General features: G+C 40.2%; 1 protein-coding gene across 5 annotated transcripts in view; it reads right to left on the reverse strand.

Moving 5' to 3' along the window:
- Window positions 1–1271: 1271 nt before the first annotated feature.
- The window catches only part of adgb (androglobin), a 40302-nt gene continuing 27703 nt past the window's right edge, over window positions 1272–13870 (reverse strand). For 4 of the 5 annotated variants that reach the window (XM_087852340.1, XM_087852342.1, XM_087852339.1 and 1 more), the window contains exons 23-35: window positions 13265–13358; window positions 12475–12606; window positions 12028–12181; window positions 11657–11844; window positions 11386–11552; window positions 10371–10522; window positions 8959–9070; window positions 6882–7015; window positions 5289–5444; window positions 5076–5160; window positions 4887–4989; window positions 2057–2240; window positions 1272–1919 (exon numbers count right to left, since the gene is read on the reverse strand). In XM_087852340.1, coding sequence (XP_087708466.1) covers window positions 1716–1919; window positions 2057–2240; window positions 4887–4989; window positions 5076–5160; window positions 5289–5444; window positions 6882–7015; window positions 8959–9070; window positions 10371–10522; window positions 11386–11552; window positions 11657–11844; window positions 12028–12181; window positions 12475–12606; window positions 13265–13358 — 1865 coding nt within the window. In that variant the 3' untranslated portion in view covers window positions 1272–1715. The remainder of the gene's footprint in view (window positions 1920–2056; window positions 2241–4886; window positions 4990–5075; window positions 5161–5288; window positions 5445–6881; window positions 7016–8958; window positions 9071–10370; window positions 10523–11385; window positions 11553–11656; window positions 11845–12027; window positions 12182–12474; window positions 12607–13264; window positions 13359–13870) is intronic. The other variant, XM_087852343.1, reaches the window with a different exon arrangement.

A 13870-nucleotide genomic window follows, 5' to 3' on the forward strand; every position in this document is an offset into this window, starting at 1 on the left:
AAGCGATCAATCAGTACCACTCAGCTTGTGGGAGGTTGACTGTACCCACTATGCATCGAGTCGCACGGTCAATATAGTGACCTTCAAGAAAACTAAAGATTGGGGGAATATAATCAGAGATATTGGGCACCAGGAGGTCCCAGCCATACATTGCAAGTGAGACTGGCTTCTCCGTGAAGCCAAAGGAGGCAAAATGAAGATCCTTGTAAGCCATGTTTGACATATTAAGTGGTTAAATAGTTTTTTATTTAAATTCAAAATTAAGTTTAATTACTCAGTACAGAAACTATCACTCAAAAAGAATCCTCAATGTGACCTTCAAGTTTTCTTTATTTTTAATTTATACAATATCAATACGATACTCCCGGTTAGACTAGTTAAACTGCTGGAATTCGGACTTCCTTCTACCACCTGCCGCCTGGATCAGAGACTTCCTCTCAGACCGTGTACAGAGAGTTAGAGTGGGGCCTCATCATCAGCTCTCCCCTACTGTACACACTGTACACACATGACTGTGTTAGAACCCACCCAGACAACGCAGTCATTAAGTTTGCAGATGATACCACCGTGGTGGGGCTCATCTCTGGGGGAGATGGGACGGCGTACAGAGCTGAAGTTCACAGGCTGTCAGATTGGTGTGTGGACAACAACCTGGACCTCAATACCACCAAGACAAAAGAACTGGTAGTCGACTTCAGAAGGAGGAAGTCTGAGCTGCAGCCTGTCAGCATCAACGGGGAGGGTGTGGAAAGGGTGTTCAGTTTCAAGTTTCTGGGTGTGCACATAGACACAGACCTCCAATGGAGCTTTAACACCTCTGCGGTTTTAAAAAAAAAGGGCCCAACAGCGTCTCCACTTTCTGAGAATCCTTAGAAAAATGGACCTGAAGGACCTGTACAGCACTCGCTGTCTCAAGAGGGCACGCAGCATCCTACAGGACTGTACACACCCAGGACACCAGGTGTTTAAGCTGCTGCCGTCTGGCAGGAGGTTCAGGCTGCTGAGGTCCCGGACAAACAGACTCAAGGACAGCTTTTACAAGCCTTATTCTTCATTTTTTGTTACTAAGTTAAGTTACTGTGTTGTGTTGTTTGTGTTGCATTGTGATGTGTCGTATCGTGTCGTTGTATGTAGTGCCGACGTAGGACAGTTTTCCAATTTCATTGTACTATTGTACTATGTATGACTGTGCAATGACAATAAAGAAATCCTTCAGACCTCCAATTCAGTTTTAAGGTTAGCTCAGCAATATTTTTACAGTTTCAGCAAGAGAATTTGAAACATGTTTTATTCTTGTGTAGAGCACAGAGAAAACATGGACAGTGAACATTCACTTTAGATTCAAATGAATAAAAACTACAAATCCTGCTTTCATAGCTATTAATGAACAGTATAGGTAAAGAACACATTAAATATCTTACGGGATATGATCTAAATATTATAATTGTGTGGACATCTTTGTTCAACTACTATCAAACTAGAACATTTAATAAACACTATAGTTAGAGCAACTAGTCGTTTCAAAGTTAAGTTCAAAGTTAAAGGTGTAGTGAAAAGGCGAACGCACTGAATGGTGAACAAATAAACGTCCCATCTGATGTTGTTTTGTAAGGTGCACGTAAACTATGCTGGGACACAATGACGATAATTCAGTGTGACTACTTCTGAGATGTCTACTGAGGAGAATTGAAACTGGATGTTGGTGCTAAAGACTATCATTTCTCCTTGCCAGTATTCTTGTCTTGCTTGTTGGGTGGCTGTGCAGAAGCAGAGGTGAAGGCTGCTTTTTCCAGAGCTGTCGACTGGGCGTCCTCCAGAGCCTCCTTCTCTTCTTGTTCCTTTTTGATGCTTGCTCGATGACGGCTATTAAATGCTTCGCACGTATTGTGAAAGTTCTTACAGCGCTGCTCAAAGGCTGCCTGGAGACAAGAGAAATGGCAGCGAGAAAGTAGTTAAAGAACTTGAGGGAAAGGCAGCTGACTCCTTTTCACTTTGATAGCCACAGTGGCTCATTTCTTTCTGTTTCATTATATTCTTCTCCCTCTCTGTCATTTACCTGCATGTTTTGATACATCTCCAGCTGACGTTTCATTAGCACCTTCCTGTTGAACGCCTCCTGTTTTCTGCACTCCAACACATGCTCTCGGACCAACCGGTAAGTCTGGATCTTTTCAGTGCGCTCCCTCTGCTGGGCCTCTTCTATGTGCGAGTCCATCACCACTGGAGAATCCTTTTGGTGTCTACATGTATGCACAAGAACTAAATGTATACGGTGTGCACAGCATTTTTCTGTCACATGAACGTATGTATACCCATCTAATGAGAATGAATAGAAATCTGAAGATATGTTCAAGTACTTTGTACTATAGCACAGTGTCATTACATGCACTGTAGCTACTGTGTCAGGATCAGGTGTTAAACAAATTTTTGGAGAGGGAAACTGAGGATATAGACATGCCTGTGTGTACACAAGTGTGAATCTTGATGTGCCTGACACGCTTTAATAAACTTAACACATCTCTTTCTCTGCTCATATTGCAGGCCAGTGTCGACAGCCACCATTAGCTGGACACACATGTTAGCACGCACATGCGCACGCTCACAGCAGGAGAGGATGGAGAGGTGATGGGAGAGGGGCACATCTCATTGGAGTAACGAGCTCATAGTGTCCCTGAAATAGCTCTCTAATTAAAAGACCCAAATATCATCTCATTTATCCTGGAGAGGGATGGACAGAGGGAGAGATGGAGGGAGGGAACAAGAGATGGTGTCAGGGAGAGTAATGGGAAACCCAGGGGGGACTGTGGAGGGAGATTCTTCCCTTTAAAACTCTTACTCTGACAATACAGTCACACACAGGATATAGACCAATTTGGAAAGCCATTGGCTAGTCTGTTGGCTTAGCCTTTGGTGCTCAACGTGGAATTTGGGGGGATTATGGTGAAACTGTTTCCTAACTATACTCGATCAGTTTACACTGTACAGTATGTATCTATATGCAACCAAGCTTAAGTGAAATGGGATTGGTCAATTGCTAAGCGACTTATACAAAAACCAAAAAGCCCTTTCCCTATTGATGCTCAAAATTAAGTGCAAATAGTTGTTTACGATGGGTACACATAGATGGGCAGCAAACTCATAGTTGCTTGTAATCCTAGATGTGTATTGATATCAAAGATATTTAAAAATTAATCTCTTGGTAATCGTCATGAATTGCAGGTCAAAGGACCCAAATGTATACTCTGGAGGCAGAGGGATAAAACAGAAGGTGAGCCTTTGTTTCACAGTTCAAACTAACAATAAAAACTAGAAACCCAAACTCTAAATTAGCCCAGCAGATCACAGAAAGAAAACACAAGGGGAAGTTAACAGGAAGACAGAATTATTTATACACATGGGGAGAGCAGGCAAGGAAAGACAGCTGGGGAAAACTAGACACAGTTGTACATAATCAAGACAATGAGGTTGGGGGAAAAGTAAAACGGGAAATAACTAAGAGTCACTAATCACAAACAGACTCCATTAACAGTAACTAGAACTCAAATGCAACAAGAACAAGAACAAGGCACAAAAAGCACAAATCAACCAAACATAAAACCCCTGAAGATGACGAAGAACTTGAAATTCTAAGTTAAGGACACAGGGAAAGTTAAATAACACAGAATATAAGGAGGAAAAATATGTTAACTAGCCTTTAAAGGAAACCAGAGTAACATTAAAGTAGAAATCAGAACCAAAGATTAACCCACACAATAATCCCAGCCTCAAAATATAGAAATCAGAACCTAAAATATAAACAACAACAAAAATGTAGCTGCAGTAAAAACTCTCTGTGACTGTTACTGTCAGTCCTTCAGTAACTGATGTCAGTAGTGGAGCTGCTGTATTGTCATTCTGAGGCACATTTAGCTGTGCTGTTAGAAACTGAAGTCAGCTATATAAGAGGAGGAATGGCAGGCTCACAAATGTTACATTTGTGTATATTTTTAATGCATGAACATCAGCCTGTAAATCCAAATGTTTAGAGATTTCAAAACAATAAACTACTTACTGTTTTTGCTGTGTCAAGTCATTATCTATCTATCAATTCATCCATATTCCTAACCATTTATCCTATTTAGGGCTGTGGGATAGAATTTAGAATCACCAGTTAACCTGAGATGCATGTCTTTGGTCTATGGGGGGAAGTCCAAGTACCCAGAATAAACCCAGACAGAGAAGGCAGAGTTTAAAAGGATAAAGAAGAAATAAACAGCAAAATAATATAATGCTTATTATGTAAATAATTTCATTACATTCGTAAAAATGAAAGGTACAGCTTAAAAAACATTATGCCAGTAGCCATACTAAATAGCATCCACCTTATCTCCATACATTACACACACTGCTGTAGCTTGGAGTCCTTGCATTGCCCTTTCAGGCCCTGTTAAGTATACAATGTAACACTGCTGTTCACACTGGACCAATGAGAGCAAAGGTCATAAAGACAGGAAATTACTAACAATGTTCTGCAGATATTGTATGAACCAATCTGTTCCTGAGAACAAGAACTGACATATTCACCAACACACACACAAACACACACATGCAAACACACACAAATATGTTCTAATGCCATAAAGCCTTCCAGCTCTTAATTTCAGGTCCACAAATCTACATTAGTTAACTAGACTGCATCCTGCATATTAGCCACAGGACCTCAACAGGGGGAGGAAAATGCAAGCATCTGTTTTAAAATACAGTGAGATGATTTAACTTTCTTTGTTGGCTGTGTGTCATTTTCCATCTATATCTTCTAAGCTTGCATGCTGGGACAAGCTGAACAATCAAATAGATAGTGAAAGAGTGAAAAGGGACAGAGACGGAAAAGTATAGCAATGGAGAACCTGGTAAAGTGACTGTAGTCCATGTGAGGAAAGGAGCAGGGGGTGTCAGTCAACTTCTGATTGGATGCACTCTGAGAGATGTCTTGACCAGGTCTTGAAGCATCTATAGAAGTACCAATAGGACAAGCTCACATTACCATAAACCATATGAGTTCACATAAATATGTTTCCATTTTTAAAGATTCATACCAGGATCTTTGTTTTCCTCTGTAGCAGCATCACCACACTCTTTTTGCTGCACTTGTTTAAGAAAATGGAGACGAGACTGAAAAGCCTAAAAGCAAGACAAAGTAAATCTGTCTGAAGTGTATGTTTCAGTGTAGCCCACTTAAAAAAATAAATAAATTAGAGTACATTATATATTCCAAAAGAAGACAGAATATATTGAATTAAAAGGGTTACCTTGGCAGAGCGTCCCGGCTCGGCCATTTCCCATGCTTTTTTAATGGCTTTAATCTGGTCTATTCTTTCTGTGTCTCTCTTAACGTCGATGCCTTTTGCTTTGCTGTTGTCCGTGACAACACGTAGCATCCAGTGTGGTTTAGTTAGGTCAAGGCTCTGCACAGACATTTGCACACAGAGTGCAAAGAACCCACAGAAAAAAATAACAAATGCTGAGACACACAAACACTAGAGCGGAAGGTCGGTTTGCTAAAGTACGCATGTCTACTTCAAACTTAGTTTTTTTGCCTTTGTTTTACACAAAAGATAACTTTTAGTTTATTTGGAGATCGCTTAGTGTCTTTTCTCCATTAAAGATGCGCTTACCATCAAATTTTAATGAAAAACGAAGGAGGTCAGTATTAGAAAAACTTTTAAATGTCACCGTGCTTAATGGGGGAATTTAATGTGTGGCTGCTATTAAAATGCTGCTATTATGTGGATCATAGGTTTATTCATTCTATGACACTGTGGTAGCATCTGCCCTTTTCTATGCAGTGGCCTGCTGGGGGAGTGGATGCACGGACAGGGACAGGAGCAGGATTGACAAACTGGTGCGGAGGTCTAGCTCCGTGCTGGGATGTCCCCTGGAGTCTGTGGAGGTGGTTGGTGAGGGGAGGATGTTAGTAAAGCTGACATCCATCATGAACAACCCACATCACCCACTGCATGAGTATGTGAGTGGGCTGAGCAGCTCCTTTAGTCAGAGACCTAGACACCCTCGCTGCAGGAAGGAGCGCTTTCGCAGATCATTCATCCCAACAGCAGTTAGACTCTATAACTCCTCAATCACAAAGTCATAAGTCACTGGACACTGTGAACATCCACGGTCACCACTTCATGCATAATGGACCTTCCATGACCTTCCAAGCTATATAGTTTATGTCTTCCATATTTCCAACTATATCCATAATCACATACTGTGTATGCTACCATTGTATATAGTGTATTATCTTACTTTTTTTTTCATTGATTGTACTTATTTGTATTTCCTTTTGATATCTGTACCTGAGCTGAGGTGGCGCAAAAATTTCCCCGTTGTGGGATCAATAAAGTCTTATCTTATCTTATCTTATCTTATTGAGTGGTTCTGACTGACGAATCAAGTTCTTATCTGAGACTATTATTCACACTCACCATGCAGATTATGTTATCATGCATGGTGAATGTGTTTCAGACATCCTGTATACAGGCAGGCCAGAGATTTGGTTCACCCTGATATGCATTGCCTAGCATTTCATAGCTGGATGAACATCTTTGGAGAGACGTGAACTACACTGTCAAAACAAATGCCTCCATCCTGTACTCCTCAAACTACAACAAGACCTCTGTGACATATCTTAGCACCTTCTCTTAACTTAAAAGTCGCTGTGAAAAATAGATTTAGGTAAACATGGCCTTCAATCTGAGTGGGTGACTGTATAAACATGGGCATATACATGTGAACGCATACCTTTCTATAAGTGCTTTTATATTTCTACTCCTTATGTGCAGTTGACAGACTTGCAGAGTGGCGTTTTGTCTTTCCTGTACCATACTGTGGTAATACATTACCGTTTCGTTAGCGGCAGCTGGCTTCCCCTTGTCTCCTTTGGTTTTGCGCTGGGTTTTGGTTGCATCAGACTTGAGGCCGTCACGATTTGGTGTGCTAGTGGTAGATGAACGCTTTACATCCTCAAGCTTATTTTCTGCATTATGAAGCAGAGGTTAAGAACATTAACATTTTCTGTTGTCTTCTAAAAATCTGCTGTGTATTTAGTTTCATAAATACTTTAACTACGGTGTTCACTTTACATTAGATCTAGGTTTAAGTTAGATTTTTAAAAAATTGTTTCTAATGTGAAATGTTAGAATGCTTCAGTTTTGAATGCATGCCATGTCTATAGACATTCAACAGTATCAGATATTCACATTCTACTTAAACAATTAAAGATGGGGACTGCCACACAAACAGTGAAGGTGCTGTGCGGCTGAACGTATGCTAGATGGCACTGTTGCACTTTAAAAACTGAGTCAGATTCAATCCCCAGCTTAGATGAAGTATTAACTATGAGTCTCACTTCTCTGATATAAAGGCGTAATAATCCATCATTTAGCTGACACCCTGCCATTCTGCCTGAAGAGCTTTGGTGAATACTCAATGACTTACTCCTATCTCAAGACATAAAAAAAAAAATCAATGCTAAAACTGGATGTAAATATCAATCTGTGCTGCTGTAATTTATCCCAAAAGGATCCTGAAAACTGACTTAAGTTGGACATGCTTGAAGAAATTGTAAGAAAAGACTGTTGTGTGTTCTCATGGTAACGCTGCAAAGAACTGAGGCTGACTCCTCGAACAGTAGGACTTTAGGCAAATATGTGAAAATGTGCATGCATTCAAAAAATATAAGCAGTGCAGTTTTTGCGTTAACTACAGATTGTTAAACAGCTTGTTAAAGAGGTTTCAAGGCTTGGCGTGCCATGTAGTGCGTGCGTATCCATGTAGCATGCAGGGAGCATGATCAAGGGCAGAGGCTCACCACTGAGACAGAGTTAAACTGGATGAAATTAATTCACTTTCCTGCTGAGATATTTCCCAGGACACCAGGGGGCAAGAGCCTGCTTCATTTGACATCCCACTGACCCATTTTCATAAGCTTAGGGAAAACATAGACGGTTTTGTATGGACACTGGCATATAGATAGATATGTGGGCTAATGTGAGCATAAACTGGCAAAAAAAACTCTTAACATGCAGGAAAAACAACATTTAAAAAGACAGAAAAACACTGTCTATTTATGGCAGTCTCAAATGACAGTGTTCATTTTACACGCTGACACGCACACACACACACACCCAAACACACATGTCACCTGTAGATTTCATATCATGCAAATGGAATAACTGAATGGTTAAGTACGGGGAACATTGGCATCAGATCTGGTGAAAACAACAGAAATCCGGTGATAGCAAGCTTCCTTTCCTCTCCAGGCATTCATGCACGCTCTCCCCATGCAGCAATCCGTTCAAATCAGCATCGACAGATGCTGCGATTATTTCATCCCCTTCAATTTTTTTATTTTTTTTAAGAAGCTTCAACCAATTTCAAAGACGTGATTTTTCAATTGATCCAATTTGTATAGCATGATTAAAGGCAGAGAACCAAGAGCTGGTGGCAGAGGACGGGATTACTGCCACAGCCAGCGACCACTGGGCACAAGAAATCACACTCTGTGATCTGCAAAAGCAGCTGCATTCATTTGGCTTTCATTACAGTTGTGATTACAGGCCCATGGCAAGTGGAAGCACAGAATAAACTGTGCCTGTCTTGGCCCCTGACACTGCCTACTGAGTATCACTCACATTTCAGACTGAACACAAAATAAACTGTGCGAAAACAAACATTAAGGGCTTAGTAGAAAATCCATTCAGAACCAAGTGCTTAAATGCTGACAAAGTTTTGATGGAATAATAAAAATGAACTGCTTTATGGCCCATTACAGTCCTATCTGTGAGAAGATTCATGGCACTATAGTGAACAATCCAATCATATGTGTATGTTTTCCAGGAAAAAGATGCAAACAGGGTTTCTTTCCTGGCTGCCCCCTTGGAAACCGATGTGGTAATAGTAAATGCCTTGAGTATGTACCTCTTGTCTCATTGTTCTCCAAGTCTTTGACTGAACAAGCAAAAGCCAAATGGGATTCACTCAGATTCCAAGTCTTATAAAGCACCTCTGCCTGCACCACGTACTTGTGAACCTGTGAAACATGGATGAACAATGTATAACACCTGCATCAGAGTACAATGTAACGCATTACACACATACAAAAAAAGGCATATACGATATGATTTATGCAGGAATCAAAACGATGAACTAAAGCCAACACAACCTGACGATATACTATAAACATCTGCATCAGTGCTGCTGTGGTAAACAATTAAAGTGCATGTTCACCACAAAAAGTGAGTGAAGGCAGAGGGCTGGTTAGCCAAGGTTATCTCATGTAACACCCACGTCCATCACACTGAACGGAAAGGACAGAATTCAGACAAAATTCCAAGAATTAAATCAAGCGTATAAAGAAACAGAAAAAGCACTACAAAAAAAAAAAGTGGCATATATTTAATTTTTTTCCCATTCGCTTACATATATCTTTGAGTCCCCCCCCCTCCCCAACTCACCCTACACAAGTCTTTACAATTATTCCACCATTACGATGCATCATTGTGTGTGTTGTGAGTCCCTGTGGCAAACAACGCCACCCTATTCACTCACCCTCTGCTTTAAGTCTTTAACTGCTCTAAGCTCTAATCAATAGCTGCTATCAGTGTCATCTGACATTATCTGTCTTAGTGCTACTGACTCACTGTGTTCCCAAAAAAAGATTTAAAAACACACATGGCGTATCCGAAGCGAACGTCTTAACAGGTCAAAAATACATGTTTTTGTAGCCTTAATTCACTGCTTTAACTGCGGCATTAACTGTGTGTATTTGTGAAAATTTGCTGTGTGTATTTGTGAGTATTTGCTGAGGAAATGCGATTATTATTCACCAGATGCATCACTGTAAAAAAAAATCACCACAGAAAAGAATGAATAATAATAATAATAATGAATGACAATAACTATTTTTCATTTTCCACTGTATGCGTGTGCATGTGAATATGTGATGATACACACCTACAGAGCATAACATATGCTTTTGCAACCCTTAAACTAAGACAACAGGTGTGTTAGATGGGGGGTCTTCAGACATTACAGTGAGTCATAAATCATGCACAAATCATGGCTCCCTGACAAGCACTGATAAGTCAGACAGTAAAAAAAAACAACCCCCCAGTTTCTGCTGCTCTCCTCTTCTTGTCAAATTGTGTCTCTGAGAATGTGAGTGTGGGTGAGACTAAATTTGTGTGTGTGTGTGTGTGTGCTTACAGGCACAATCTGGCAGAAAAAAATGATATCAACAGGCAGCAAGCACGTGGGTGAGAGAGACAGAGAGGGAAAGTGAGATGCCCATGAAAGTGAGAATAGTTAAGTGTTTGAGCAATAGCAGATACCACGCAGACAGTTGTCAGTGATACCATAGTCTCTGTGGGAGGCTGGTACTGGTCAGATGAGGAGATAGATTTTTTAACTGCGCTGTCTTCCCCTTCGTTTTGCTGGAGAGTGTTCTCCGAAGGAGACTGCTCCTGTTTATTTTCTTCGGTGTCTGTAACAGAAAGAGAAATCTATTAACGCTGATAAAAGACAAGAATAATGAATATACTAGGAAACATTTTATAAACACTCTAGCATCTGGTCCAAATAAGTGCACAATTCTAAAGCTCTTCTCCTATTATTTTAACATTTAAAATTGACTCTGAATAACAGGTAGAGTTCCAGCATATTAAGAACGCTCGCTCGTGCTTTCCGAAGTGGTTTAAGGGCGGTTTTTGTGTACAATTTGGTTTTAAAATGAGCATACAACAGCAGAGCTTTCTCTCAGCATATGAGAGAACAAAAAGTGCCACATTTAAAATGTTTTCTGCAAAACGAAAATCATACTCAAAAGGTCGGGAGGAACATGGAACTCTTTTACGAAGGATTTTGTAGAAATTGCTGGCCAGCTGTGGATTGTTGGACAGCTAAAAGATGAAAAGAAAAACGAAATAAAAGAGTAGGAGGAAAGATAATCCTCTTTTTTTTTAAGTACAGCATATGTTTAAAAACCCCCAAACCCTATTAATATTAGCAGTGTTGACTGCTGAATCCATTTTAACATTAGTAGCATACCACCTTCCTCATAAATTTGACGTGTCTTGTGTGTGATTGTCTTGTATATTCGTGAAACACTACAAATGTTACTGTAAGTAGAATAAAGATTCAGGTTTGCTGTTGGCAGGCTGCAGTAGCTCTCACCAACTAAAACTGCAAGGTGGAATTTCAAGAACTACTGAACAACTACGGTCACAAAAAGTTACTGAAAGAATCAGTAAAACTGTGAGACAGTTAAATTGGTTTCATATGTCGAGTGTTAAATTATGATACACAGATCATCACAAGCTTTGCTTACTGCACCTAATGACACCTCACCTTTGTTCGCCAGGAAGAAAAAAACAGGAATCACCACATGGCCCTTCCCGGTTTTGTCAGCTACTTGTTTCTCATGGTCCAGAATGGATAGACGTATCAATACATCTGGGTGGGAAGTCTGAAGCTGAACGGTTGCTACAGTGTCTGTTGTTACATGTACTCTGTAACTATAAAACATTTCACATTATAGCATTAAATTCTCAGAGCATCCCTGCTTTTTCCATTTTATTAACATTAAAAAACAACACTGTATGCCATATAATTCTCTTACCAACAAATGAGATCTTTGTTATTTGGAATGTAATAATCCCGGAATTCCTCTACTGAGAATTCACTAACTGGGGTGTCACGGGACAGCTTTGGAAGTGGTTCCTTTGAGCTGATCAAGCACATCCTCCACTTTGCACCAGAAGGGGGTAATTCAGGTGTGATAGCTTCCGCTACAAAGGTATAACCAAGCTGGGCCAAGGGATAGAAAGTTCATCATAAAATTCTAATTTTATTTTAGAAGGGAGGTATATTGGAAAGAAAATATCAATACCAAATACTATAATAAAGAGTTTTAAAATGATTTTTCTATATATAATACTAAAAAAGTTCAAAAAAAGAACCACGCAAAAAATTCATGTTATATCCACACACCTTATTGGGTTGATAGACATGGGGTGCTACTCTGTTGAAGACCATGTTTACCTCCTCTCCTGTGTCATTATTTATGACGTGCAGGAGACAATTAGGGATTGGAGAGTAGACCTTTGGTATCACCAGCATCTCTTCAGAAACCAGGAAAATCTCTCTGTGAACCAGTAAAAAAAATTAAGCCGATAATATATCAAATTCTGCTACTTGGTACTGTTAGTAATGAGAAATATTTTTCTAAACTTTGTTTAGCTTTATTAGCATAAATCGGCTTTAAGCAGAGACATTATCAAAGGAAGAGACATGTCAATTCTAAAGAGAAATTTATGAGCAACACCAAAGATAGCACGGCTAGGTAGCAAGGTTATAAGAGGACATCATGCATTTCCACCAGGGTTTTCAAAGACAGCCTAGGAATTCTCTTTCAATGAGTTTACAATGTTCTCTGACCTAAAGACCAAGACCCATGAGTTGGCTGTGTCTGGAAGAGAGACAGTGTAATCAGCAAAGGCGATTTTAGTCGATTCATCTCGTAGACATGGGTAGAGGTCCGCTTTCCTCTTAGAATTGTTGATGATATGCCTGTGCAAGAAACACAGAAAGTTCAGAGCACATTTAGAAATTTCAGCTTAAGCAAAAACCATGTTGTGAATACAGTTTTAATTTAAAATAAGACTAAGTATTCATTACAAATTCCCAGAAAACAATCTATGCCTCTTTCATAAGAAAGAACCAAGATGCACTTTGCTTTTCAGTGTGATCTTTGACTTAAGTGATTATTTATGTCAGTTAAGAAAACCACCTCTTCATCCGCCGTACACACATTGACCGAGCTTTTATTGCTCATGCACACACACATGCATCCCCAGGCAGCGGGTCATTCGGCAGACGCTGGTAGCTGATTGGAACGGGGAGAGTATAAACAGCAGATGGTACCACTGGGAAAAGATGGAACACAATGTGGAAAATGCTCCCTGCATGTCCCCCACAGGCTGCCACAACCAGGAGAGGGAGCAGATTCTGGACATGCAGTGCAACAGAGAGGCTAAACGCATGCCATGCAATATACACAGCATTGGCACTGGAACGCATTTGCAGCGCTTTCATATACTTTCAAATATTTGTGTTGACAAAAAACCCCACTACGATTGCTAGACTCACCATGTAAGCGCACACAGTCAGTACATTTTTATTAGTCACCTCTGTCATACACTTTGATAGACCTCAGTTGTTTATTTACCTCAGCAAGAAAGCTGCATGTTCGTGTGCGTCAGATTCAATTGTCGACCACACGGATGAAAGGATCTTGGAGGCATTGAGGTTCTCCTTCGTTCCTGAACGACATGAGCACACGCACAGAAAAGTAGCCTCCATTAAAGATGAAAGAAAAACCCATGTTGCTGTCAAACGCATGAAAAAATCATTGAAGTTGACCTAGTTCAGAGTGGGAAGCAGATATTGCAAAGTGCATTTTTACTTCATTCAGCGATAGGCTGATAGGAGAAGATTATTCTCACCTTGACACTTAATTTTCACACTCATCTCACCTGAGAGGTAAGCCCTCTGACAGAACGCAATTTTTGACAAGAAATCCTGCATACTTGCAAGTATGCATGTATCAGTAAATGTGTGCGCGTGCACAGAAATGCTCAGAAGAGATTGTTTAATGCTGTATTTTTTTTCCACATGTTCACATGTGGCAAAAGGTATCCCCAGTTTTTCCCGCCACACATCCTTGCCCTCAGCTCTCTTTTCTAAGTGGCACTTCAAACTGACTTCAAACTGACAGACGAGAGGAAACATGCGCATCATATACATGTGCAAACAGCGTTCCTGCGCATTTTGT

Source organism: Neolamprologus brichardi, chromosome 15, assembly GCF_056152115.1.
Source record: "Neolamprologus brichardi isolate AB-2024 chromosome 15, ASM5615211v1, whole genome shotgun sequence".
In the NCBI taxonomy this organism is placed as follows: Eukaryota; Metazoa; Chordata; class Actinopteri; order Cichliformes; family Cichlidae; genus Neolamprologus; species Neolamprologus brichardi.